The sequence below is a fragment of the Muscardinus avellanarius genome (assembly GCF_963383645.1).
Source record: "Muscardinus avellanarius genome assembly, chromosome: 1".
In the NCBI taxonomy this organism is placed as follows: Eukaryota; Metazoa; Chordata; class Mammalia; order Rodentia; family Gliridae; genus Muscardinus; species Muscardinus avellanarius.
Window position 1 is genome coordinate 224230335 of NC_137786.1, and position 24915 is coordinate 224255249.

The following is a 24915-nucleotide window of genomic DNA, read 5'->3' on the forward strand; positions in this document are numbered from 1 at the left end:
AAGGTTGAATGCCTCTGGGTTCCATCTCCAGACCTGTGAAAGGAAGGAAGGAAGGAAGGAAGGATGGAAGGATAAAAGCCGGGTGTGGTGGCACATGCCTGGGAGGTGGAGGCGGAGACCCGCTTGCTGGCTTAAGAGACCCTGTTTCCAAATTTTAAAAAAAAATGGTTTGGGAGTATAGCCAAGTTCAGAGGGAGAATACCCTGAGTTCAATCCCTAGTACTGCAAAAATAATAAGAGGTGGGGAACTGGGCATGATGGTGCAAGTTTATAATCCCAGTACTTGGGAGGCTGAGACAGGATCACGGTTCATGGCTACTTAGTGAGCCCCTCCACAACTCAGTGGGATCCTGTTCCAAAATAATAGGGCTGGGGTTGTGGCATGGAAGTAAAATGACCCTGGGTTCAATCCCCAATTCTGCCCCCCCAAAAAAAAAAAAATAGAGTGGAAAAAACCATCTGGGGATTTGTGTAGGAAAAAGGTTGATGCTAGCTCCGTGTGGTGGCACGAGCTTGTAATCCCACCATTTGGGAGGCTGAGACAGGAGGATCAACGTTCAAGGACAGCCTCACCTACTACTTAGTGAGGCCCTTTGCAACTCAGGGAGACCCTGTTTCAAAATAAAGGATAAAAAATAGGGCTGGGGGGGGGGGTAGCTCGGAGGTAGAAAGCCCCTGGGCTCAATTCCCCAGTACCACACACACAAAAAAAGGTTGATGCTAGTTCTTCTCTTGGATTATTATAGTTTAACCATGTACTTTTAGATATTGAACTATTCTGCAAACTCATTATATATGTATTATATGTAAACTATTTCTTTAAAACATTCATAATATTATGTAAACTGAAGAATATCAGCATGTGCATATGAGAGCCACCTCCTCTGAGTCATTTTCTCTCAGACCCACTTCCCAATGCAGAATAAATTACTTCCTCATCTGTGTTCCCATAGTATTCCAAAGCTCTCTCCGTCTTACAGTTCCTAGTTTCTAGTCTTTCTTAACCATTAGACTGCATTTCTCAAAAGCAGAAGCCATATTTTAAATGTTATCGCATCCCTAATGCTAAGTAGTGTTTGTTGTTTTGTTTTTGTCATACTGGGGATTGAACCCAGGGGCTTTCTAACTCCAGAATACAACCCCAGTCCTCCTTTTGAAAATTATTTTTGTGGTGCTAGGGATTGAACCCAGGGGCATTCTATGTCAGAGATACACCCCAGCCCTACTTTTTATTCTCTATGTTTAACAGGGTCTGACTTAGTTGCAGAGGGTCTCACTAAGTAGCTTAGGCTGGCCTCAAACCTGAAATCCTCCTCTCTCAGCCTCCCAAGTACTGAGATTAGAAGTGTGCACCTCCACGCCAGGCTTTATTATTATTATTATTATTATTATTATTATTATTATTATTATTTGAGGTGCTGGGCCTTGAACCCAGGGGCATTCTACTTCCTAGCAACAATCCTAGCCCTATTTTTTATTCTTTATTTTGAAACAGTGTCTCCCTGTGTTGCAAAGGGCCTCACTAAGTAGTAGCACAGGCTGTCCACTAACCTAGATCCTTCTGTCTCAGCCTCTCAAATGCATGGGTTACAAGTGTGCACCACCGTGCCCTACTGTTTGTTTAGAAATAGCATCTTGCTGAGTTGCTGAGGCTGGTCTTGAACCTGAGGTCCTCTTGTCTAATCTCCCAAGTACTGAGATTGAGGTGTGCACCATCATGCCCGGTTAGCACCACTGTCTCTAATTGACTTTTCTTCTTTATAGCTGAGGAGGATGAGGACAAAGAAGATGATTTCCGAGCTCCCCTTTACAAAACAGTGGAGATCAAGGGCATCCAGGTGCGCATGAAGTGGTGTGCCACCTGCCGCTTCTACCGTCCTCCTCGATGCTCCCACTGCAGTGTCTGTGACAACTGTGTGGAGGTGAGAGCGCTGGGCGAGCAAGACTCGACTCGTGTTCGCGCAGGTGTCTCCTTCCTACCCGCAGAGTGGGTTCTTGGCCTTAGTGAAGTGCAGTCCTGGCCGGCTGGCCTCGCTTGTCAAAAGGTTTCAGGAATGAAGTATGTGTGAGAGGCAGAGCGGTAGTATTCTGTTACTACTGGAGGGGAGCTTTAATCCCACATGAGCAGACCATTCCCACACCGGGGCTCATAGTGCTAGCCTTCCCGCCCTTGGCTTGTCTTTCGCTATCTGTCCTGGCTTTGTGTATCTCTTGCTTCCACGAGGCAGAGTCATCGTGTTGCATTCAAATTTCAGTGACATTTCTCCTCCTAGCTGCCCTGCATTGCTTGTCTTTTCTTTTTAACCTTTTTTCTTTTTTTTTTTTTTTTTCCAATACTGGGGATGGAACCCAGGGGCATTCTACCTCAGAGCTCTACCCCCAGACCTATTTTTTTTATTCTTTGTTTTGAAACAGGGTCTCACTGAGTTGCAAAGGGCCTTACTTAGTAGCTGAGGCTGTCTGAGAACCACTATCCTCCTGTCTCAACCCCCAGATTCTGGAAATACGAGCATGTGCCCCCATTCCCAGTTTTTAACTTTTTTTTTTTTTTTTTTTTTTAAGGAACTGGGGATACAATCCAGGAGCACTGTATCTCCAGCTACATCCCAAACGCTATTTTTTACTTTTTATTTTTTTATTTAAAAAATTTTTTTTTGGTGGTACTGGGGTTCCTGGAAACCCTTCTACCTCCGGGTTACACTCCTAGACCTATTTTTATACTTTTTTTTTTTTTTTGGGAAACAGGGTCTCTTAAGCCAGCGCGGCTGGCTTTGAACCTGCGTGATCCTCCTGTCTCCACCTCCCAAGTGCGGGGATTACAAGCGTGTGCCACCACGCCCGGCTATTTTTTATTTTTCAAACAGGATTTCACTAAGTTGCAGAGGGCCTCACTGAGTAGCTGAGACTCTCTGAGAACCTGCAATCCTCCTGTCTCAGCCTCTCAAGTGAGATTATAAGCATGTGCTACCACGCTGGTTTTATTTTTATTTTATTTTGGTTTTTTTTTGGTGTGTTGGGTATTGAACCCAGGGGCATTCTACCTTTGAAGTTCACCTCAAGCCCTATTTTAATTTTTATTTGGAATCAGAGTCTCACTAAGTTGCTGGGGCTAGTTTTGGACAAGCTACTGAGTACTGGGGTTTCAGGTGTTTGCCACCACCCCCAGCTACATTTGTCCTTTGTAGAGTTCCTTGGTTGTATAGGATAATTTTTTTCTTTTTTTTTTTTTTTTTTTTTTTGGTGGTACTAGGGGTGGAACCCAAGGGCTTTTCTACCCCCAGGCTATACTCCCCAACCTAATTTATATTTTATTTGGAAACAGAGTCTCACTAAGTTGCTGAGAGCCCCACTAAGTAGCTGAGGCTGGCTTCGAACCTGTGCGATCCTCCTGTCTTAACCTCCCAAGCACTGGGATTCTAAGCGTGTGCCATCACGCCCGGCTCTAGGATAAACTTTTGAGAACTGGCCTTAGCCTTTGACCAACCTCTGGGTGGTCTTCCTTTATAGATAATACAGAGCAAGAGAAACTGCCTGAGTTTGTTTTTTTTTTTTTTAATTTTTTTATGGTACTGGGGATTGAACCCAGGGGCATTTCTACCTCTGAGCTACACCCCCAGTCCTGTTTTTTATTCTTTATTTTGAAACAGCATCTCACTAAGTTGCAAAGGGCCTCACTGAATATTGAGGCTGGCCACGAACCTGAGATCCCCCTGTCTCAAGTACTTCTCCCAAGTTTTGGGACTAGAAGCATGTTCTTTTTTTTTTTGGTGGTACTGGGGTTCCTGGAAGCCCTTCTATTTCCGGGCTACACTCCCAGACCTATTTTATATATTTTTGAAACAGGGTCTCTTACGCCAGCACGGCTGGCTTCGAACCTGCGCGATCCTCCTGTCTCCGCCTCCCAAGCGCGGGGATTACAAGCGTGCGCCACCACGCCCGGCTAGAAGCATGTTCTTGACAGAAATGATCAAGCGCTATAGTCCAAGGATACCTTTCATTCTGTCTCTTTTTGCTTCTAGGAATTCGATCATCACTGCCCCTGGGTGAACAACTGTATTGGTCGCCGGAACTACCGTTATTTCTTCCTCTTCCTTCTTTCCCTGACAGCCCACATTATGGGTGTGTTTGGCTTTGGCCTCCTTTATGTCCTCTACCACCTAGAGGAACTCTCAGGGGTTCGCACAGCTGTCACGTATCCTTCAAGGCCTTTGGGCTGTGGGATTGGGGTGAGGTGGAATGAAGAAAGTTGAAAGTTGAGTCCTGTGGTAGTGAGGGTCAAAGGGGAAATGACTACAGTCGGGCTTCGGGAAGACACATTGTTCTTTTCTCCTTGACTACTTGGCAATAGAATGGCAGTGATGTGTGTGGCTGGCTTATTCTTCATCCCTGTAGCTGGCCTCACAGGATTTCATGTGGTGCTGGTGGCGAGGGGACGCACAACCAATGAACAGGTATGGGAGAAGTGACAGGAGATGCCTGAGGAGCGGGCAGTGTCTTAAGCCCTCTGACTAGTGTGCAGCATTGTCTGCTTCTATGAGTAGACACTTTCTATGATGGTGCAGATAGTGATGGGTGAGGTATGACTTATTAGATGTGAAAACAGGCCATTTGTTAAATTTTTACTGAGCCAGGCGTGGTGGCACACACCTGTAATCCCAGTACTTGAGGCTGAGACAGAAGGATTGCAGGTTTGAGAGGCCTGGGTACCTTAGTGAGAATCTGTTTCCAGATAAAAATAAAATAGTACTATAGTCTTGGGGTTATAGCTCAGAAGATTGAGTGCTCCTGGATTCAATCCCCAGCACCAAAAAGAAATATGTTTACTGGATGGCACAATATGTGTGTGTGTGTGTGTGTGTGTGTGTGTGTGTGTGTGTGTGTGTGTGTATTCTACCTCCGAGCTAAACCCTTAGCCCCATTTTTTTTTTTTTTTTTTTGTGGTACTGGGGTTCCTGGAAATCCTTCTACCTCTGGGCTATACTCCCAGACCTATTTTTATATTTTTAAAATTTGGAAACTGTGTCTCTTAAGCCAGCGTTGCTGGCTTTGAACCTGCGCGATCTTCCTGTCTCTGCCTCCCAAGCGCTGGGATTACAAGCGTGCGCCATCACGCCCGGCCTATTTTTTATTCTTTATTTTTAAACGGTCTCACTAAGTAGCTGAAGCTGGCCACAAACCTGTGATACTCTTACCTCAGCCTCCCAAGTACTGGGATTATAAGTGTTCACCTACCATGCTTGGCTATACTAGACTATTTAAGCTCTGGGTTTATAGAAACAATGAAAGAGTTGGTCCATCCCTCAAGAAGTTTATAGTGCTAGTTAAATTGAAAAAAAAATTTGCATGTAATAGTAGCTAGTCTTAATTGCTTACTCTTGTACATCTGCCGCTCTATCTGTGGGTTCTGTATCTGTGATTTCAACTAACTGCAAGTGGAATATTCTTGGGAACAAAATTGCCTGACATTACATTAGGTGCTGGAAGTTACCAAGAGAGGGTTTAGAGTATATGAGCTGTGCATAGATCATATGTATGTGCTATGCCATGTTATATAAGGGACTTGAGCATCTGTGGATTACCCTATTGTTGAGTATTGAGAAAGCTGCTTATCTCATTTCACATAAGGAAACTTATTTTTTATTTATTTATTTATTTATTTGGTGGTACTGGGGGTGGAACCCAGAGGCTTTCTACCTCTGGGCTATACTCCCAGACCTTTTTTATATTTTATTTGGAAACAGGGTCTCACTAAGTTGCTGAGAGCCTCACTAAGTAGCTGAGGCTGGCTTCAAACCTGTGTGATCCTCCTGTCTCAGCCTCCCAAGTGCAGGGATTACAAGCGTGCACCACCACACCCAGCAGGAAACTTATTTTAGAGTTAGATAGCTACCATGAGTTAGACCTAGGATAAAAATTTGAGGACCCTAGCCATGTGTGATCGTACAAGCTTGTAATCCCAGTACTTGGGACTGAGACTGAGATGAGGATCACAGATTAATAGCAGCCTAGGCAACTTAGCGAGGCCCTCCACAACTTAATGAGACTGTTTCAAAATAAAAAACATAGGACTGCAGGAGTAGTTCAGAGGTAGAATGCTCCTGGGTTCAACCTCCAGGGGGAGACAGACAGACAGACAGACAGACACACACACACACACACACCTCTGCCAAGACACACACACACACACACACACACACACACACACACACACACACACACACACCCTACCTACCTGCCAGGATGCCAGGCATGCTTGTAATCCCAGCATTTGGGAGGCTGAAACAGTAGGATCACAGTTCATGGACAGCCTCAGCAACTTAGTAAGGCCCTTTGCAACTTAGTGAGACCGTATTTCAAAATAAAGACTAAAAATAGGGCTGAGGGTATAGCTGCGTTCCGTCCCCAGTACTGCCAAAAAAAAAAAAAAAAAAAAAAAACCCCAAAAACCTGAGGACCCGGGCTCTAGAGTCTCTATTCTTAATCATCACACATAAAAGTTTCTTGATGGTGGAACTTTTTACTCATTTTTGTATCGTCCAGATAATGGGCACACAGTAATTGTTTATCAGGTTTGGCCTTTGGGAGTCAAGGTCCCATAGTCTGACGGACCTGCTCCTTTTATCCTCCTTCTAGGTTACGGGTAAATTCCGAGGTGGCGTGAACCCCTTCACCAATGGCTGCTGTAACAATGTTAGCCGTGTACTCTGCAGCTCTCCAGCACCCAGGTACACCTACCTTTTTGGAGTAGTGTTTACCCTTGGTACAACTTTTGTCTCCTTTGGGCTTGTTGGGTATAGGGGAGTCTGGTGGTAGATAGCCTTTTAGGAAGGGTTTTCTGTCTTGGTGGGAAGTGCCTGTAAGGGAGAGGCATGCTCAGCCTTTCGTGGACCCTGTGAGTTGAGCTGATATTCTTCAGGCATTTTGGTAAATTCCTTTGAGGGTTGAGTATGAATAAGATTTACCCTAGAATGTCTTGAGATATGTCTCTGCTCAGAGTTCTAGTCTTCCTGCAGTTCTTCATGGAACACAATAAATTGACTTCGTGCTAACCTTCTCCCTGGCCTGGGAGGACTGTTTGTTTTGCTGCTGAGGATTGAACCTAGGACCCTGCGCTCTATTCACTGAGCTATATTCCCACCCCAACCCCAAAATGCTTTACACATAGTAGGCAACCAGTAGGTTTTTTTGAATGAATGAATGAAATGAATGAATTAAAGCCTTCTCACTTTTGAAACTTAGGTATTTGGGGAGACCAAAGAAAGAGAAGACAATTGTAATCAGACCTCCTTTCCTTCGACCAGAAGTGTCAGATGGGCAGAAAACTGTGAAGATCATGGATAATGGCATCCAGGGAGAGCTGAGGAGAACTAAGGTGAGGAATTGAGAGAAGTAAGGCCAGGTAATTTGGAGAATCCCACCCATGGCAGGGATGGAAACTTGATTTTAGTCTATATCTTTCTTATAAAATCACTAATTTGTATTAGTTATTTATATACAAGTCTTTAAGTTCAGCGACAGTAGAAATTGAGTCCATTCATTAAGTTGTCATAACACTTAAGAGCCTGCAGGTGGCAGAACTCAGCAAGCAATTGTTGGCTGACACGAACAAATGTGTGATGGAATTAAGCCTGTTGGACACTTTTCCTAATTTAGTACCTTCCCCGAGTTCACTCTTGTGCGTTGTCCTCCTGTCCTAGAAATATATAGCTGATTCTCCAATACTTCTGTATGAATTTAATACTTTGAGTTGTCCCAGTGCCCAGGTCTCTGACTTCCCTCCCCTCCCCTCTTTTATCAAGTCTAAAGGAAGCCTGGAGATAACAGAAAGCCAGTCTGCTGATGCAGAACCGCCGCCGCCTCCCAAGCCGGACCTGAGCCGTTACACAGGGCTGCGAACACACCTCAGCCTGGCTACTAATGAAGGTAAGGGCCGCCCTGACCTGTGGGACCCCAGAACTAGAAGACAGGCGTGAGACCGTTTCTCCTGTGAACTTTGGAGACCGTTTCTCCTGTGAACTTTGGAAGGCAGGCACGGACCGGGAGCTCTATTCTTGTGGCTTCGAATACCCAACAGGTGGCACTTAAATCAGTTTCTTAGATAGGTGGGAGAGGAGCGATGCCATTTAGCAGTTGGCAGTGAACCGGGCTTTTGTGGGGGAAACTATCGCCTTAGACAGACCAGAGAATTTCCTAGGACCTGTTGGTGCCATTCACCACCCTGCGTTCTGGGCTGGCAAAAGCTTTTAGTCTCTTTTGAGGGAGGGGTGTGGCCCTGGGGTGCCCACCACTGAGCACTGAGCTACATCTCCAGCCCTCTGTATCCTGAGGTGAGGCGGTCTTGCTGAGTGGTCCAGGCTGCCCTTGAGCTTGTCGTCATGCTTCATGCTCCCAAGTGCCTGGAATTACAGGAGTGTGCTACCATCCTCAGGGGGTTAGTCTAAACTTCAGCATAATCGTGTCTCTTACTTTCCTTTTGCTGGGTATATCTGTTCTTACCTTGAATGCTCCATATATTAAAGAACCCCAGGCAGATTAAGAGAACAGCTTGTAAAGTAGTGCTCCCTGGGCATTTTCCCCCTGCAGATAGCAGCCTCTTGGGCAAGGACAGCCCCCCCACGCCTACCATGTACAAGTACCGACCAGGTTACAGTAGCAGCAGCACATCAGCCGCCATGCCTCATTCCTCCAGCGCCAAGGTACTGTGCACTCTAAGGGGGTCATAACACATGCCAGCTCTTGGGAAAAACAGAAGCTGGGGAAGAAAAGGCAAAAGGGAAGAGAAGTAAACCATGGGCATTTTATGAATTGATGGCATTAGTGGAACTGAATTTCCTTGATAGTGTGTTCATCAGAGGGTACAATTTATTTTTATTTACTTATTTATTATTATTATTTTGTGTGTGTGTGTGTGGTACCAGGGATTGAACCCAGGGACATTCTACTTCTGAGCTACACCCTCAGCCCTATTTTATTTTTTATTTGGAAACAGGTCTCACTAAGTTGCAGAGAGCCTCACTCACTAAGTAGCTGAGGCTGACCGTGAACTGTCGATCTTCCTGTCTCAGCCTCTCGAGTACTGGGATTACAAGCATGTGCCACCGTGTCCGGCAAAGAGAGCACAATTTAGCATGATACGTAAAAGCACATTGACAGATCTGATTTCAAAACCCAATTTTGCCATCAGAGTGTCAAGTTATTTACCTTCTCTAAGCCTCATTTTCTACATCTTAAAATGAGATGTAAATTGTTCCAACTGACACTAGATAATGCATTCCAAAGTTCTAAGCGTACTGTTGACCTCTTGATTCTGTTCTTGACTCACTCCTTGGGCTCTGGGGTCTAGTGTCTGTCACAAAAGGAGCATTAAGAGTATGCTTTACTTTCTTCCTCAGTTAAGTCGTGGGGACAGCTTAAAAGAACCAACCTCAATTGCAGAAAGCAGCCGCCATCCCAGCTACCGCTCAGAGCCCAGCTTGGAGCCAGAGAGCTTCCGCTCTCCCACCTTTGGCAAAAGCTTTCACTTTGATCCGCTGTCCAGTGGCTCCCGCTCCTCCAGCCTCAAGTCCGCCCAGGGCACAGGCTTTGAGCTGGGCCAGCTGCAGTCCATTCGTTCAGAAGGCACCACCTCCACCTCCTACAAGAGCCTGGCCAACCAGACGCGCAACGGAAGCCTGTCTTACGACAGCTTACTCACTCCTTCAGACAGCCCTGATTTCGAGTCAGTGCAGGCAGGGCCTGAGCCAGACCCTCCTGTAGGCTACACCTCTCCCTTCCTGTCAGCCCGGCTGGCCCAGCAGCGGGAAGCCGAGAGGCACCCACGTTTGGTGCCAACTGCCCCAGCACATCGAGAGCCCTCACCAGTCCGTTATGACAATCTGTCGCGCCACATTGTGGCCTCCCTCCAGGAGCGGGAGAAGCTGCTGCGCCAGTCACCCCCACTTCCAGGCCGTGAGGAAGAACCAGGCCTGGGGGACTCGGGCATCCAGTCAACACCAGGCTCAGGCCATGCACCTCGCACTAGTTCCTCCTCAGATGATTCGAAGAGGTCGCCATTGGGCAAGACTCCACTGGGACGCCCAGCTGTTCCGCGTTTTGGCAAGCCAGATGGATTACGGAGCCGGGGATTAGGGTCCCCTGAACCAGGCTCAGCTGCCCCGTACCTGGGCCGATCTGTGTCTTACAGCAGCCAAAAAGCCCCACCCGGTGTCTCTGAGACAGAGGAAGTGGCCTTGCAGCCATTACTGACACCCAAGTAAGTACTGGTACCATGCTGACCCTCAGTCAACTTAAAATTAGCATACCACTCTGCAGAAGCTGTTTTGCTTTCCTTGTGCATTTTAGTGTAGGAGGACCCAGGGGGTTCCTGATAGCTCTTCATTTTCACTCTCATTTCAGCTCCTTTAGGCAATTTTTCTTAAGAAATTAAAGATGAATACTTTTACCTTAATACTGTCTTCCTAAAAATATTACTTGTCTGAGAGTAAGTGTATAAGATAGCTTTAGAGATAAGTGAGTAGGGGAGATAGGAATCGGAGGTAAATGGCCATAAAGCAAAAGGGACTGTTAGGGTAAGAAAGTATGGATAGAGTCGGGCGTGGTGGCGCACGCTTGTAATCCCTGCGCTTGGGAGGCTGAAACAGGAGGATCGCGCAGGTTCGAAGCCAGCCTCATCTACTTAGTGAGGCTCTTGGCAACTTAGTGAGACCCTGTTTCCAAATAAAATATAAAATGGGTCTGGGAGTATAGCCCAGAGGTAGAAAGCCTCTGGGTTCCACCCCCAGTACCACCAAAAAGAAAAAAAGAAGCCGGGCGTGGTGGCGCACGCTTGTAATCCCCACGCTTGGGAGGCGGAGACAGGAGGATCGCGCAGGTTCGAAGCCAGCCGTGCTGGCGTAAGAGACCCTGTTTCAAAAATATAAAAATAGGTCTGGGAGTGTAGCCCGGAGGAAGAAGGGCTTCCAGGAACCCCAGTACCACCACCAAAAAAAAAAAAAGAAAAAAAGAATGTATACAGGAAAGCACGCTTTTCCCCTCATTTGTGTGTGTGTGTGTGTGTGTGTGTGTGTGTGTGTGTGTGTGTGAATTGTTTGGGAATTGAACCTAGGGGCATTCTACCTCAGCATTACACCCTTATCCCTATTTTATTTTTCATTTTTGAAAGGATCTCAGTAGGGCATTTCCAAGTAGCTGAATCTGGTCTTGAACTTGCAATCCTCCTGTCTCAGCCTCCCAAGTACTGGGGTTATAGGCACGTGCCAACACACCCGACTCATTTTTTTCCCCCTTAATTAGGGAAATGTCCTAGGCATTGGAACCGGGGGTATTTTACCTCTGAGCTATACCCCCAGAATTTTGAACAAGGTGTCACCAATTTGCTGAGGGTGGCTATGAACCTGCAATCTTCCTGTCTCAGTCTCGTAAGTACTGGGATTACAGGAGTGTACCACCAAGCCTAACTTTCTTCTTAACCAAATTTTAAACTCATTTCTGTGTTTTGTGCTCCACTTCCTCACACACGTCTTTTTCTTTTCTTTCCAGAGATGAAGTACAGCTCAAGACCGCCTACAGCAAATCCAATGGGCAGCCCAAGAGTATAGGCTCGGCCTCCCCTGGCCCAGGCCAGCCGCCTCTCAGTAGCCCCACGAGGGGCGGAGTCAAGAAGGTGTCGGGGGTGGGTGGCACCACCTATGAGATTTCTGTGTGAGCCTTTGGCACCTCCCTCCCCCACACCTCTGCGCCTACACCAAAGGGCCCCAGGTGGCCACCTTCCTTCCCTCAAGGGGCTCCCCTCCCCTGCATGGACATTTTTTAAACCACCGATTCCAAAAGGATGAGGAGTGTTTTATAAAATGCAATGGGGTTGGGGAGTTGGGGCCCTGAGACTGGGGTAGCAATCCCCCTGTTACCTTTTAAGACCTTCCCTTCCTTAATCCCTGGACCAGACTCAGTGGACATTTGTGCAATTGCTCGCCCTGGAGGGAACCAGATCATTTTTAAACCAGAAATAATTTTTTTTATTATTGTTACGGATTCTATTTTTTTCCTCTTCTGCGTTACCAGGTGTGTGTGTACATATATATATATATATTATAAATATCAAAGAAATTATATATCTATCCTGGGATGGGGAAATGAGGGAGGGATATATATATATAAGGAGGGGGAATTTTCCCTTTCCTCAGACCAGCAGGAAAAGAGGAAAGACATTTAAGTCTTCCTTTTTCCCATGGTTCCCTCTTTTGTTCCAGTTATCAACTAAAGAAATAGCGCCCTTCGTTGGTGCTAAGTGATTAGGAAGAAACCTGGGGAGAGGCGAGCCTGGGGTCTTGGTCAGGAGGGACTTACTTTGGAGAGGAGAGCTGGTTTTCTAGCTCACTGGTATTCACTTCCCCAGGAAAGGGGTCACAGTTCCATGACATTGGTGGTGGTGGTGGTGGTGGTGGTGGTGGTGGTGGTGGTGATCAGGAAGAGAGCTTGGTCTAGCTCAAACAATTACTGGATAATACCCCCTTCTTGGGGGAGAGGGATTAGGGTAGGCTTCAGTGACTCCTCTCAAAAACTTTCCCTTCGCTTACACGGTTACCATGATTTTAAAATCCAAGGCCAGGAGAGAAAAAAAAAGCAATATTTTCATCACATGCCAAAAACGGGGTAGAGAGAAGGAGCGGCAGCCTGGGCCCTCCGCGTGTCCCCTGGGTGTTGCCCCTCAGCCCATCTCAGTATGGTGCTGGGTGGAGGGGATGCCTGGGTTCTAACCTCTAAATAGGGAAGACCCCAGCCTCTACACAGAGGCCCTTTTATTTTTTATTCTGATTACCCATTTTAAACCAACATGGAATAAAAAGAAATCCTGATCTAACCAGCTCCCCCTGACTTGTGTTGTTTTGTGTGGTTAAGGCAAGGTGAATAGTCTTTGGTGGAAATCACCACAAAGAAAACCTCAAGCTCCTCTCTGGTCCTGGCCCGTCTTTAGGCTGGACATGAGATAACTACGTGTAATAAACAGGTCCTGTTTTCACTTAGGTGATTTAGTTTAAAAATTTCTCAGAAGTCTTGCAACCACCAAAACTAGTTATTTTCCAAGCTTAGAGAACTCTTGACTTTTGTCATAGTTGTTCCTTAGTTTTGTCTCTGGAAAATAAGGTTCCTTTTGAATCTAGCCAAAGGTGAGATAGTAATCAAGGTAGGGGAAGCTGGCAAAAGCAGCTTACTGGATATGGGTGGCAGTTTAGGTAGTTATTACATATTGCTTTTTATATGTTAAAAACAAACAATTGTCTAGTTTTTTTTTTCAGTACTGGGGATTGAACCCAGGGTCATTCTACCTCCGAGCTATACCCCCATGCCTCCCCCCCCCCTCTATATATATATACTTTTTTTTTTTTTTTTTTTGGTGGTACTGGGGGTGGAACCTAGAGGCTTTCTACTTCCAGGGTATACTCCCAGACCCATTTTATATTTTATTTGGAAACAGGGTCTCACTAAGTTGCTGAGAGCCTCACTAAGTAGCTGAGGCTGGCTTTGAACCTGTGTGATCCTCCTGTCTCAGCCTCCCAAGCGCGGGGATTACAAGATTGCGCCACCACGCCTGGCTATATTTTTTAAATCTTTATTTTGGAACAGGATCTTACTAAGTTGCAAAGGGCCTTACTAAGTAGCTGAGGCTAGACACAAACCTATAATCCTCCTCTCTCAGCCTCCCAAGTACTGGGAGTACAAGTGTGCGCCACCATGCCTGGCAGTGTCCTAATTTATATAAAGGTGTCTTCAGATACTAGATTTCAACAAACAGGCCAGAACTCTTGTTTTCACTTTCAGGAACTTAAAGTTTATAAACTCTTGTTCTAAATTCCTAGATTAGCCGGACATAGTGGCGCACACTTACAATCCCAGCATTTGGGAGGCTGAGACAGGGATCACAGTACACGGACAACCTCGGCTACTTAGTGAGACCCTTTGTAACTCAGTGACACCCTGTTTCAAAATAGAGAATAAAAAATAGGTCTGGGGGTGTAGCTCGAAGGTAGAATGCCGCTGGGTTCCATCTCTAGTCCCACAAAAAAGTGGGAGGGTATAGCTCGGAGTAAGAATGCCCCTGGGTTCAATATCTAGTACTGCAAAATAAATAAACAATTCCTAGGTTAAAATAAATGAGTTGCATTTTACCCAATGATTTGGGAATAGTCTTGGCCCAAAACAAGAGGTTTAAACTGTTTTAAATTCAAAGTAAGATTACGTTAGTTCAGATTTTCTTATAGGTTTTTCTAATTACCTAGCCTGCTACAGAACACTAAATGGAGGTGGGCATGATGGCGCACACTTGTAATCCCAGTACTTGGGAGGCTGAGACAGGAGGATTGCCGGGTTCCCAGCCAGCTGAACTACTTAGTGAGGCACTCCACAACTTATTAAGACCCTCTTTCAAAATAAAGAATAAAAAAAATAGAGCTGGGGGTATAGCTCAGAGGTAGAATGCCCCTGGGTTTAATCCCCAGTACTGCAAATAAAAAAAATTTAAAAAGGGATTTTGTATTTTTTCTTGTAGTGCTGGGGATTGAACCTGAGCTATGAACATCCTGGGCAGGAGTCTCTACCATTGAGCTACATCCCCATCCCTTTTTATTTTGACAGAGAATATTGTTAAAATTACCCAGGCAGGCCTCAATTTTCTGAGTAGTGCAGGTATGCAAACCACACTTGTCTGTTTTACTTTTTTTCTTTTGTGGTACTGGGGATTGAACCTAAAGCTGTTCTACCTATGAGCTATATACACTTAGCCTTTTTTGTTTTTGAAACAAGGTCTCACTAAGTTGTCTGGTTTGGCCTTGAACTTGTGATCCTCCTGTTCAGCCTCCAAAGAGGTGCTGGGATTATAGGCTTGTGCCAAGATGCCTAATGTCTGTTTTACATTTTGATAACTGTCAGGCTGCTTTTTTTTTTGGTAATGGGGATTGAACCTAGGGGCATTTACCTCTAAGCTATACCTTCAGCCCTATTTTATTTATTTTGAAAATAGCTCTTACTAAGTTGCAGAGGGCCCTAAGTAGCTGAGGCTGTCTGTGAACCACAATCTTCCTGTCTCAGCCTCCCAAATGCTGGGATTACAAGCATGCTCCACCACGCCCAGCCCCCAGCCCTATTTTTTATTCTTTATTTGGAAACAGGGTCTCACTGAGTCGCAAAGGGCCTAAGTAGCCAAGGCTGTTTGCAAACTGCAATCCCTATCTCAGCCTCCCAAATGCTGGGATTATAAGTGTGTGCTTATAAATGTTTTCACAAACTGGGTATAGTAGCCCATATCCCCAATCCTAGTACTCTGGAGGCTAAGATAGGAGAATTGCAGTTTCTAGGCTAGCCTCAGCCAAGACCCTCAGCAACTTAATGAGATTCTCCTTCAAAATAAAGAGGGGCTGGGGATGTAGCTTGGAGGCAGAATGTCTTTGGGTTCATTCAATCTCCAGTCCCACCAAAACAACAAAAAAACCCAGGCCTGTTGAAATACATCAGTGGTTGTAGGTGCTTTTTTCAGTTGCTACTGTTTCAGTACCGAATAGACCTAGAACACATAGCTGAACCCAATAGGGCCGGTCTTTCAGATGAAGCCTAAGGATCATCCAGGTGTTTGGTTCCCGACATGGGCAGTGTCATGTCTACTGAAGTATTAGCAAGCTCTGCCACTTTCTCATTGAGGACCGAGTCCCCCAATCTCATCTCTCATTAACAGGCAACCGGCAAGACTCAAATCCCTTCTGATCTTAGCAGTACTTTGTCCTAAACCCTGACTCCTGTGGAAAGGCACTTACCTCTTAACAGGCAGCCACACTTCAAATTTCATAATGCAATTTTTTTAAGAAAAAAAAAAACCCAACAAATCAAGTCCTGAAATAAGACAAATTGCACAAAAGAAAAGGAAATAGAAAGCTTCCTTGGAGAGGAAGAGGTGTCCATGAGAAAGCCAGCTGGGCTGAGCCTTACAAAAGCATGGTCCTTCTCTCATAATGTATCACTCTCAATCAGCTGCGGTAGGAGCTAGCCTGTCCCAGCTGCTCTGCTCTCAAGGCAGTGTCCAGGAGCCTGGAAGACAGCTTCTGTCAGCAGGTTCAGTTCAGCAGGAAAGGCCGTCCTGCCAGAGTCCAGTGGTCCTGTTAGCGGAGGCTGCTGCTGCTGCTGGCCTGGGAGCTGCCCATACCTGGGTGGTCTGGACTGTGTCGGTTCTGGGAGAGAAAAAGGCGGGGTAAGAATGTTTAGGAACTAGCCTGGGCCTTGACCAGTGCTGTACAAGAAACACTGCAACCCGCCCTGGGTTTTCAATCTTGGGTCCAACTTGAGATAAAGGCCTTGACTTATTATTATGACAGGGGCAAAATACAGGCAAACTCACTGGGCTTCAAAACCAGGCCTCCACCCTACCTTCTTCTTCTTCTTCTCTTTCTTCTTCCTTTTCCGGTCAGGATCCTCTTCTTTTTTCTTTTTCTTCTTCTTGTGATCTGAATCAGATGGTGTTTCTGTGGGAGACATTAGGTGCCTATGACCTGTAGAGCTCAGAATCCTCTACTGCTAAGAACTCTGAAGGCTACAGGAAGACCTTGAGTCAGGGGCAAAGGATTCTTCCCAAATGACCAGAAAGAGCAGAGGCTGCTAGAGGCCCTGTCCATAACTTGCTTGTCCAGGAGACCTCAGATACGGCATTCTCATAGAGAATGTGGGCATCCAGGGCTCTTCTGCCGGGTTTAGGCGGCCGAACCGGATCGGGAGGCTCTCCCTTGCTCTGACGAGCCACTCCTTACCTGGGGGGACGGGGTCCTGGGTGCGGCTCTGCTTGTGCTTGTGTTTATTCTTCTTGGGGGGCTGAATATGCATTAGACGACACTGCTCCGGCAACTGAAGGAACCAAAGGAAGGCCCGGGTGAGCAGGGGGAGGAAATGCCCGGCTCCCATCATCTGTTTGGCTCAGCAAATTGGGAAGGAACAGACTTGGACAGAAAAGCCACCTTCATGCCTCTGAAGCCTCCCCAAGAGGGGACTCACCGGGCCAGTGTGGAGGCGGAAGCCAGAGAGCATGGTCCCTGTGATAGGGTTAAAGGAGCTGTTAAGGATGGGGGGCTTCTCGATGAGGGAGCGGAGGCTGCTGTTGTCATGGGAGCCGGGCAGATCGATCATCCCTGGCAGGTCGGGCAGGAAGTCACTTAGCTTCTCTTTCACCTTTTTTCCACAGAATTTATTGTAGGCATGTTCCAGGTTGTAATGTGTGATCAGATTGGTGCTGCCTGTCAGCTCTGTGCTACCTGGAGGACACAGAGAAGAATAAGGATTGGTAACAAAAATAGACAAGTTTGTTGTCATAGTCCCAGAGGGAAAGTAGAGGACTGTATTTTTAACATCTATAAGGACTCTTATTATTTTAATTTTTAATTTTTATTTTTTGCAGTACTGGGGATGGAACCCAGGGGCGTTCTACCTCCGAGCTACACCCCCTGCCCTATTTTTTATTCTTTACTTTGAAACAGCGTCTCACTGAGTTGCAGAGGGCCTAAGTAGCTGAGGCTGTCCGCAAACCACAATCCTCCTGTCTCAGCCTCCTGAATGCTGGGGATTACAAGTGTGCGCCACCACGCCAGGCTGATAAAGACTCTTAAATGAGAATTGCAAAATCTTAAGTTTATTTGTAGAGTAAGAAGTAAATACAAGCCGGGCGTGGTGGCGCACACTTGTAATAACAGCATTTGGGAGGCTGAGACAGGAGGATCCGGGTTCGCAGCCAGCCTCAGCTACTTAGGCCCTTTGAAACTCAAGTGAGACCCTATTTCAAAATAAAGAGTGAAAAATAGGGCTGGGGGTGTAGCTCGGAAGTAGAATGTGCCCCTGGGTTTCTTCCTCAGTACGGCAAAAAAAAAAAAAAAAAAAAAAAAAAGAAGTAAATAGTAAATATAGCTTGAGCAATCCTGATCCAAAAATTTGAAATATTTTATACTCTAACATGAGACTCAAAAAGTTTTGGATCTTGAAGCCGGGTGTGGTGGCGCACGCTTGTAATCCCCGCTCTTGGGAGGCCGAGACAGGAGGATCGCACAGGTTTGAAACCAGCCTCAGCTACTTAGTGAGGCTCTCAGCAACTTAGTGAGACCCTGTTTCCAAATAAAAAATATAAAATAGGTCTGGGAGTATAGCGTGGAGGTAGAAAGCCCCCACCCTCAGTACCACCAAAAAAAAAAAAAAAAAAAAAAAAAAGTTTTGGATCTTGGAACATTTCAATTTCAGATTGTGGATTAGGGACACTGAACTAGTAAAATCTATACAGATACATCAAAATCGGAAAATTATGACATCTGAAACACTTCTAGTCCCTTCCAATAATATTTGATATGGGACAGTCAACCTGTCATAACAAATACTAAAAATTATGCTATAGAACAATAGAAATGGGAAGAAGAAAAAAAAAAGGCAAGCGTCTCTGTAGGGTAGAGATAGACACTGCTCTATCCCAAAGAAGGAGATGCCCTCCTCTCCTTGAACTAACTAGCATAACTTACAGGCTCCTGGGAGCAGTAGTACACACCCGTAGTCTCAGCACTGGAAAGGCTGAGAGGAGGATCACAGGGTTGAGACTAACCTCAGCAGCCTAGACTGTCAGCAGCTTAGCAAGACCCTGTTTCCAAATAAAAAATAAGGCTGGGGGTACAGCCTGGAGGTAGAAGGCCCCTGAATTCCATCTCCAGTACCACAAAAATAAATAATAAAGGGTTGGGGTATAGCTTGGAAGTAGAATGTCCCTGGGTTCAATTTCCAATACAAAAAAAAAAAACCTCACAAAACCCAAAAAAACTCACATGACACCACATCAGACTAAACATTATTCTGAGTGCTTTTCATAAAGTGTACTAGGTAAGTGCCGGGCGTGGTGGCGCTCGCTTGTAATCCCCGCGCTTGGGAGGCTGAGACAGGAGGATCGCACGGGTTCGAAGCCAGCCTCAGCTACTTAGTGAGGCTCTCAGCAACCTAGTGAGACCCTGTTTCCAAATAAAATATAAAAAAGGTCTGGGAGTAGAGCCCGGAGGTAGAAAGCCTCTGGGTTCCACCCCCAGTACCACCAAAAAATAAATAAATAAATAAAAATAAAGTGTACTAGGTAAGAACTGGGTTCAGTGGTGCATACCTGTAATCACAGTACCTGGGAGGCTGAGACAGGAGGATCACAGGTTCATGGTCAGACTCTGCAACTTAGACCCTGTTTTAAAATAGAAAAGGCCGGGGGTGTAGTTTGGAAGTAGAATGCCCCTGTGTTCAATCTGCAGTACCAAATACAGATAAGCAAATAAAATGTACAAGTTAGAAATTATTTCCTGACATGACCAAGATACAGTACTTCATAGCTCAGCTCCAAGCATCTTGTCAAGGACTTGAGGGTCAAGACTTTCTATTGGTCTGTGTGTACATGTATTTAATAGCAAGAAACATGAATCATCATTACATGGAAAAAGAGACAGGAAAAGGCAGTTGTGGTGGCTCATGCTTGTAATTCCAGTACTTGGGAGGCTGAAATAGGAGGATTGCAGGTTTGCAGCTACCCTCAGCTACTTAGGGAGGCTCTCTGCAACTTAGTAAGACCCTGTTTCAAAATAAAGAATAAGTCTGGGGGTGTAGTTTGGAGACAGAAGAATGCCCTTGGGTTCAATCCCCAGTATTGGGAAAAAAAAAAAAAAAAGGTAACTTGTCTTTTTTTCCCCCCTTTGGTATTGGAGATGCAAACCAGAGGCACTCTACCTCTGAGCTACACACACACCTAGCTAAATTTCTGAGGCTGGCCTCGAACCTGTGATTCTCTTGTCTTGACCTCCGTAATTCTGAGATTATAGGCATGCTCTACCATGCCCACACAGGCAAATGAAATTCTTTTTTTTTTTTTTTTTTTTGAGGTATCAGGGATGGAACTCAGGGGCATTCTACCTCCAAGCAACACCCCCAGCCCTGTTTTTTATTCTTTATTTTGAAACAGGGTCTCACTGAGTTGCAAAGGGCCTCACTAAGTAGCTGAGGCTGGCCACTAACTTCGATCCTCCTATCTCAGCCTCCCAAGTGCTGAGATTACAAGCGTGCGCCACCATGGCTGGCTAGGCGAGGGAAATTCTAATTCTGGCTGTCCTTCATGCCACAATTTACTCTTATCTGTTTAATGGGATAATAGTTATACACTTCATATTTTTTCAGGGTTCAAATGAAAACAATGAAAAGTATAAAATACTATATACGAGCAAGGCATTATCAATATAAACACTGCAGGCTGATTTCCCAAGGAATAGAAACTTACCAGTAGCATAATAAAGACCAAGCAGCAAGGCTGGAAATATCTAACCTACGACTTCATCTGCAATGTGATGGACACACCGCGTCCAAATAACAAGAGCGTTTGGCCTATAACTATTATCACTCACTTGGAAACTACTTGCGTTCTGAACTGTGAGCCCCTTGAGAGCAGAGAGCGTTCATTCATGTCTTGCTAATGTCCAGCACAGTACACACATTATTCAATAAACAGCTATTAAATGAACAAACAGGTCCTTTACCTCTGTATGTCCTAGGCCTCACACCACCCTTTTCCTTCTCTTTATTGTCAATACTTCAGAGAAGTGTTTCCACTTCTCCTATCACTTTCCACTTTCTCAGTATCACAAAGCCTAATAACTCCTAATAACTCTGGGTACTGTTTCCTGATTTCTTTCCCTCTGACAGCTCTCTTGCTCCGAAGTGCCCATACTTCAGGTTCAGGAGAGAAGGCGCTCACTTTCCCTAAATCCTGAAACAGACTACAACTTTCTGTTTTGACTATTAGTTCCATGAAGATGATTCATAAATCTCTCTCCCAGTCTGACTCCTTTTTCAGACAGGGCCTCACTAAGTTGCTGAGCTTGGCTTTGAACCTGCGATCGTCGTGTCTCAGCCTCCACATACTGGGATTACGAGTGTGCACCACCACACCTGGCCCTGACTCTTCTCTTCAACATAAATCTTTCAGCCGGATGTGGTGGTACACGCTTGTAATCCCAGCGCTTGGGAGGCTGGGACAAGAAGATCACGGAGCCGGGCGTGGTGGCGCATGCCTGTAATCCCCGCGCTTGGGAGGCTGAGACAGGAGGATCGCACGGGTTCGAAGCCAGCCTCAGCTACTTAGTGAGGCTCTCAGTAACTTAGTGAGACCCTGTTTCCAAAAAAAAAAAAAAAAAAAGGTCTGGGGGTATAGCCCGGAGGTAGAAAGCCTCTGGGTTCCACCCCCACTACCACCAAAAAAAAAAAAGATCACGGTTCACAGGTAGCCTCAGCTACTTAGTACGCAACTTAGTGAGACCCTGTAGGAATAAAAAATAGGGCTGGGGTAAAGCTCGGATGTAGAATGCCCTGGGTTCCATCCCCGGTACTGAAAAGTTAAAAACCTTTTTTTCTTGAAGTTCCAAATCTTGCCTACATTTTTATTTCAATCCATGGCATTTATATTCCATTCATTCCTTCCTTCCTTCCTTCCTTCATTCATTCACGGTATAGTTGGGATTGAACCCAGAGGCATTTTACCTCTGAAATACATCCCTAGCCCTATTTTTATTTTCTGATTTTCAAACAGGGTCTTGCTAAGTTGTGGAGGGTTTCACCAGGTTGCTGAGGCTGGCGGCTGGCTATGAACCTGTGATCTCCTGTCTCAGCCTCCTAAGTACTGAAATTACAGAGGTGCGCCACCACACCTGGCTCTCTGGATATTTTTATAAGGGAGCATTCCTCAGTTCAAAAATCTCAAAGGTTTCCTATTACTCAGGAAAAAGCTCAGTGCCTTTGACTGGCACTAAAGTCCAGTCACATTCTACTTCAGCTTAGCTTTAGAGCCTAATCAACCACTGCTTTTCTATGCAAAATTTCTGATTCATCCAAATGGATTTCCATAGCTCCTGGGGGAAAAAATAATATGTTTCCTTTTAGGGAAATTCTTCCTAAAAAGTTAGGAAGAATTTTTCTTCACCTATATGAATTTTTAAAAGTTCAGCTCTGCCAGGTGTGGTGGCGCACGCTTGTAATCCCCACACTTAGGCTGAGACAGGAGGATCACACAGGTTCCAAGCCAGCCTCAGCTACTTAGTAAGGCTCTCAGCAACTTAGTGAGAGCCTGTTTCCAAATAAAATATAAAATAGGTCTGGGAGTGTAGCTCGGAGGTAGAAAAGCTACTGTGGGTTCTACTCCCAGTACCACCAAAAAAAAAAAAAAAAAAAGTTCAGCTCAAGTGACATATTATTCTTTTATTTTGGATAACAAAGAACATATTTTATTTATTTATTTATTTTGGTGGTACTGGGGTTCCTGGAAGCCCTTCTACCTCTGGGCTACACTCCCAGACCTATTTTATATTTTTGAAACGGTCTCTTACGCCAGCGCGGCTGGCTTCGAACCTGTGCGATCCTCCTGTCTCCGCCTCCCAAGTGTGGGGATTACAAGCGTGCGCCACCATGCCCGGCAAAGAACATATTTTAAAACAATCAGAACATATTTTAAAACAATCAGCTGGGTGTGATGGCACACACTTGTAATCCCAGCATTCGGGAGGCTGAGACAGGAGGATCTTGGTTTGCAGACAGTCTTAGCTACTTAGGGAGGCCCTTTGCAACTCAGTGAGACCCTGTTTCGAAATAAAGAATAAAAAAACAGGGCAGGGGGTGTAGCTTGGAGGTAGAATGCCCCTGGGTTCATTCCCCAGTACCAAAAAAAAGTCATCCTCAATTCCTTTCTCTCCTTCACTTTTTTCCTGTGTGTGTGTGTGTGTGTGTGTGTGTGTGTGTGTATGTGCACACAGGGATTGAATCCATGGGCCTTGTACCTCTAAGCTACATCTTCACTCCTTTTGTTTTTTTAAACAGTGTCTCAAGAGGTTGCTGAGTCTTGCTAAACTACTGAGGCTGTCTTTGAACCTGCGATCCTCCCAGCTCAGCCTCTCAAGTACTGGGATTACAGGTGTGCAGCTCTGTGCCCAGCTTCTCTCTTCACTTCCATTTATTTTATTTATTTATTTATTTATTTATTTATTTATTTATTTATTTATTTATTTATTGTGATACTGGGGTTCCTGGAAACCCTTCTACCTCCGGGCTACACTCCAGACCTATTTTATACTTTTTATTTGGAAACAGGGTATCTTAAGCCAGGGAGGCTGGCTTTGAACCAGCGCGATCCTCCTGTCTCCGCCTCCCAAGCGCGGGGATTACAAGCGTGCGCCACCACGCCCGGCCTTCACTTCCATTTTCAACGCTTCATTCCTGTCAGTTCATCTCTAACCTGTACCCCATATCCACTCACTTTTCAACTGCTAAGCCCTGGTCCAAGCTTCATCCTTTGGGCGGACTACTGAGTGCTAGCTTCTGACTGGTCTTTTTCTTCTTCACAAAACTGCTTGAATAATAATTAAAATAAATTTGAACTCCCATGTTAAAATGGCTTCCCTGTGAACTTAAAATCTATATGCCTTACGTTGCCTTATCATGGCCTCTGCCTACCTCTCCCACTTTATCCCCTACTTTTTTTTTTTCTTTTTAGTGGTACTGGGGATGGAACCCAGGGGCATTGTACTTCTGAACTACAGCCCCAGCTCTTTTTATTTAGTTATTTTTGGGTGGTACCAGAGATGGAACCTAGGGGCTTTGTACCTCCTGGCTACACCCTCAGACCTGTTTAGTTTTTATTTGTAAACAGGGTCTCACTAAGTTTCTGGCTTCAAACTTGCAAGCCTCCTGTCTCAGCCTACCAAGTACTGGGATTACAAGTGTGCACTACTAATTCCGGGAGCCCTTTTAAGTTTGAAACAAGGTCTCACTAGATTGCTAAGGGTTTCTAAATTTCTGAGTCTGGCCTTGAATCTTCAATCCTCAGTCCCCCGCCTCCCAAGTACTGGATTACAGGCCTGTACCAACAAGCCTGGATCCCCTCAATTATTTACAATATTTTCTTCCCACAGCATTAACCACTCATTGTCTGATTTATTATCTTGTTTACAATCTATCTCCTGTGCTGACATGTAAACTTCACAAAGGCAAGGATCTTATCAGTGTTGTGAGTGCTCAGCAAAATTTGTTTTTGTTTTTTGTTTTGTTTTTTTTTGCTGTGCTGGGAAGTGGCTCCAGGGGTTCATGCATACTAGGCAAGTGCTACCTCTGAGCTACATCCCCAAACCTCAAGTAATTTTTTTGAACGAATGATTTTTGCTCATTTTAGTATCTTTAGGTTCCCAAGTATTCAGGTTTCTAGACTTCCAAACTCAATCCCGGAATCTTTTTTTTCTTTTTTTTCAGAGAACCACAAATTTCAGTGACAGAGCCCGGATTTAGCATAAAAGACAATCCAACGGATGCACAGCCACGCAATCCCAATCAATCCCAAGAATTCATCATTTAGGCGGTGCATCCTAACAGCCCTTCCTACTTAGAGCGGTAATAGCCGGCCACGTGTTGCCTAGGTTACCTGGCACCTCCGCAGCAGGCTGGTGGCCACGCCCACTACCTCCTACCGATGATCTGATTGGCTGGCTTCGGCCGGGCCTAGCACTCACCTGGCAACTCCCTCATTAGGTAGAAAGGGCCACAACCTGCAGCTGACTTGTCCGCACCCGGAGGGGCCGCGGCCGCGGTTGGAGGCGGCGCCGTGCCGGGTCCCCCGCCAGGAGGAGGCGGAGGTGGGGGTGGAGGCTTTCCCGGTCCAAAGCCGAGTGCTGATGGGGGCGGCGGTGGGTCCGATTGAGTTCCGAACAGCGCTGAGAAATTCTCCATCGTCCCCTCGGTCCCGGCGCTGCCTCGGTGTCTGGCATTAGTGGTTTTCATTGGACAGTTCTTTTGCCGGGTACTGCCCTCTTTCGCTAAGAGCCGCTTGTGATTGGATGTTCTGGGCTCCGCCTA

At 45.7% G+C, this 24915-nt stretch overlaps 2 protein-coding genes across 3 annotated transcripts in view; one reads left to right on the top strand and one right to left on the bottom strand.

The window, feature by feature from the left end:
* The window catches only part of ZDHHC5 (zDHHC palmitoyltransferase 5), a gene marked incomplete at both ends in the record, with an annotated part of 31257 nt that extends 19553 nt beyond the window's left edge, over positions 1-11704 (top strand). Inside the window, 9 exons of the mRNA XM_080703720.1 lie at positions 1765-1922; positions 4020-4192; positions 4349-4451; positions 6634-6725; positions 7240-7372; positions 7800-7923; positions 8584-8696; positions 9393-10252; positions 11539-11704. Coding sequence (XP_080559846.1) covers positions 1765-1922; positions 4020-4192; positions 4349-4451; positions 6634-6725; positions 7240-7372; positions 7800-7923; positions 8584-8696; positions 9393-10252; positions 11539-11704 — 1922 coding nt within the window. The remainder of the gene's footprint in view (positions 1-1764; positions 1923-4019; positions 4193-4348; positions 4452-6633; positions 6726-7239; positions 7373-7799; positions 7924-8583; positions 8697-9392; positions 10253-11538) is intronic.
* A 4441-nt stretch (positions 11705-16145) lies between these two features.
* MED19 (mediator complex subunit 19) lies at positions 16146-24840 on the bottom strand (the record flags this gene model as incomplete). Of its 2 annotated transcripts, none has more annotated exons than XM_080708085.1 (5): positions 16146-16214; positions 16411-16505; positions 16788-16881; positions 17029-17281; positions 24569-24840. In XM_080708085.1, the coding sequence occupies 5 exons, from the start codon at positions 24838-24840 to the stop codon at positions 16146-16148; spliced, it is 783 nt and encodes a 260-aa protein (XP_080564211.1). The 2 variants fall into 2 exon arrangements, with proteins under 2 accessions (XP_080564211.1, XP_080564210.1); XM_080708084.1 differs by having other exon boundaries at positions 16411-16525; positions 16781-16881.
* Between the last annotated feature and the right edge of the window lie 75 nt (positions 24841-24915).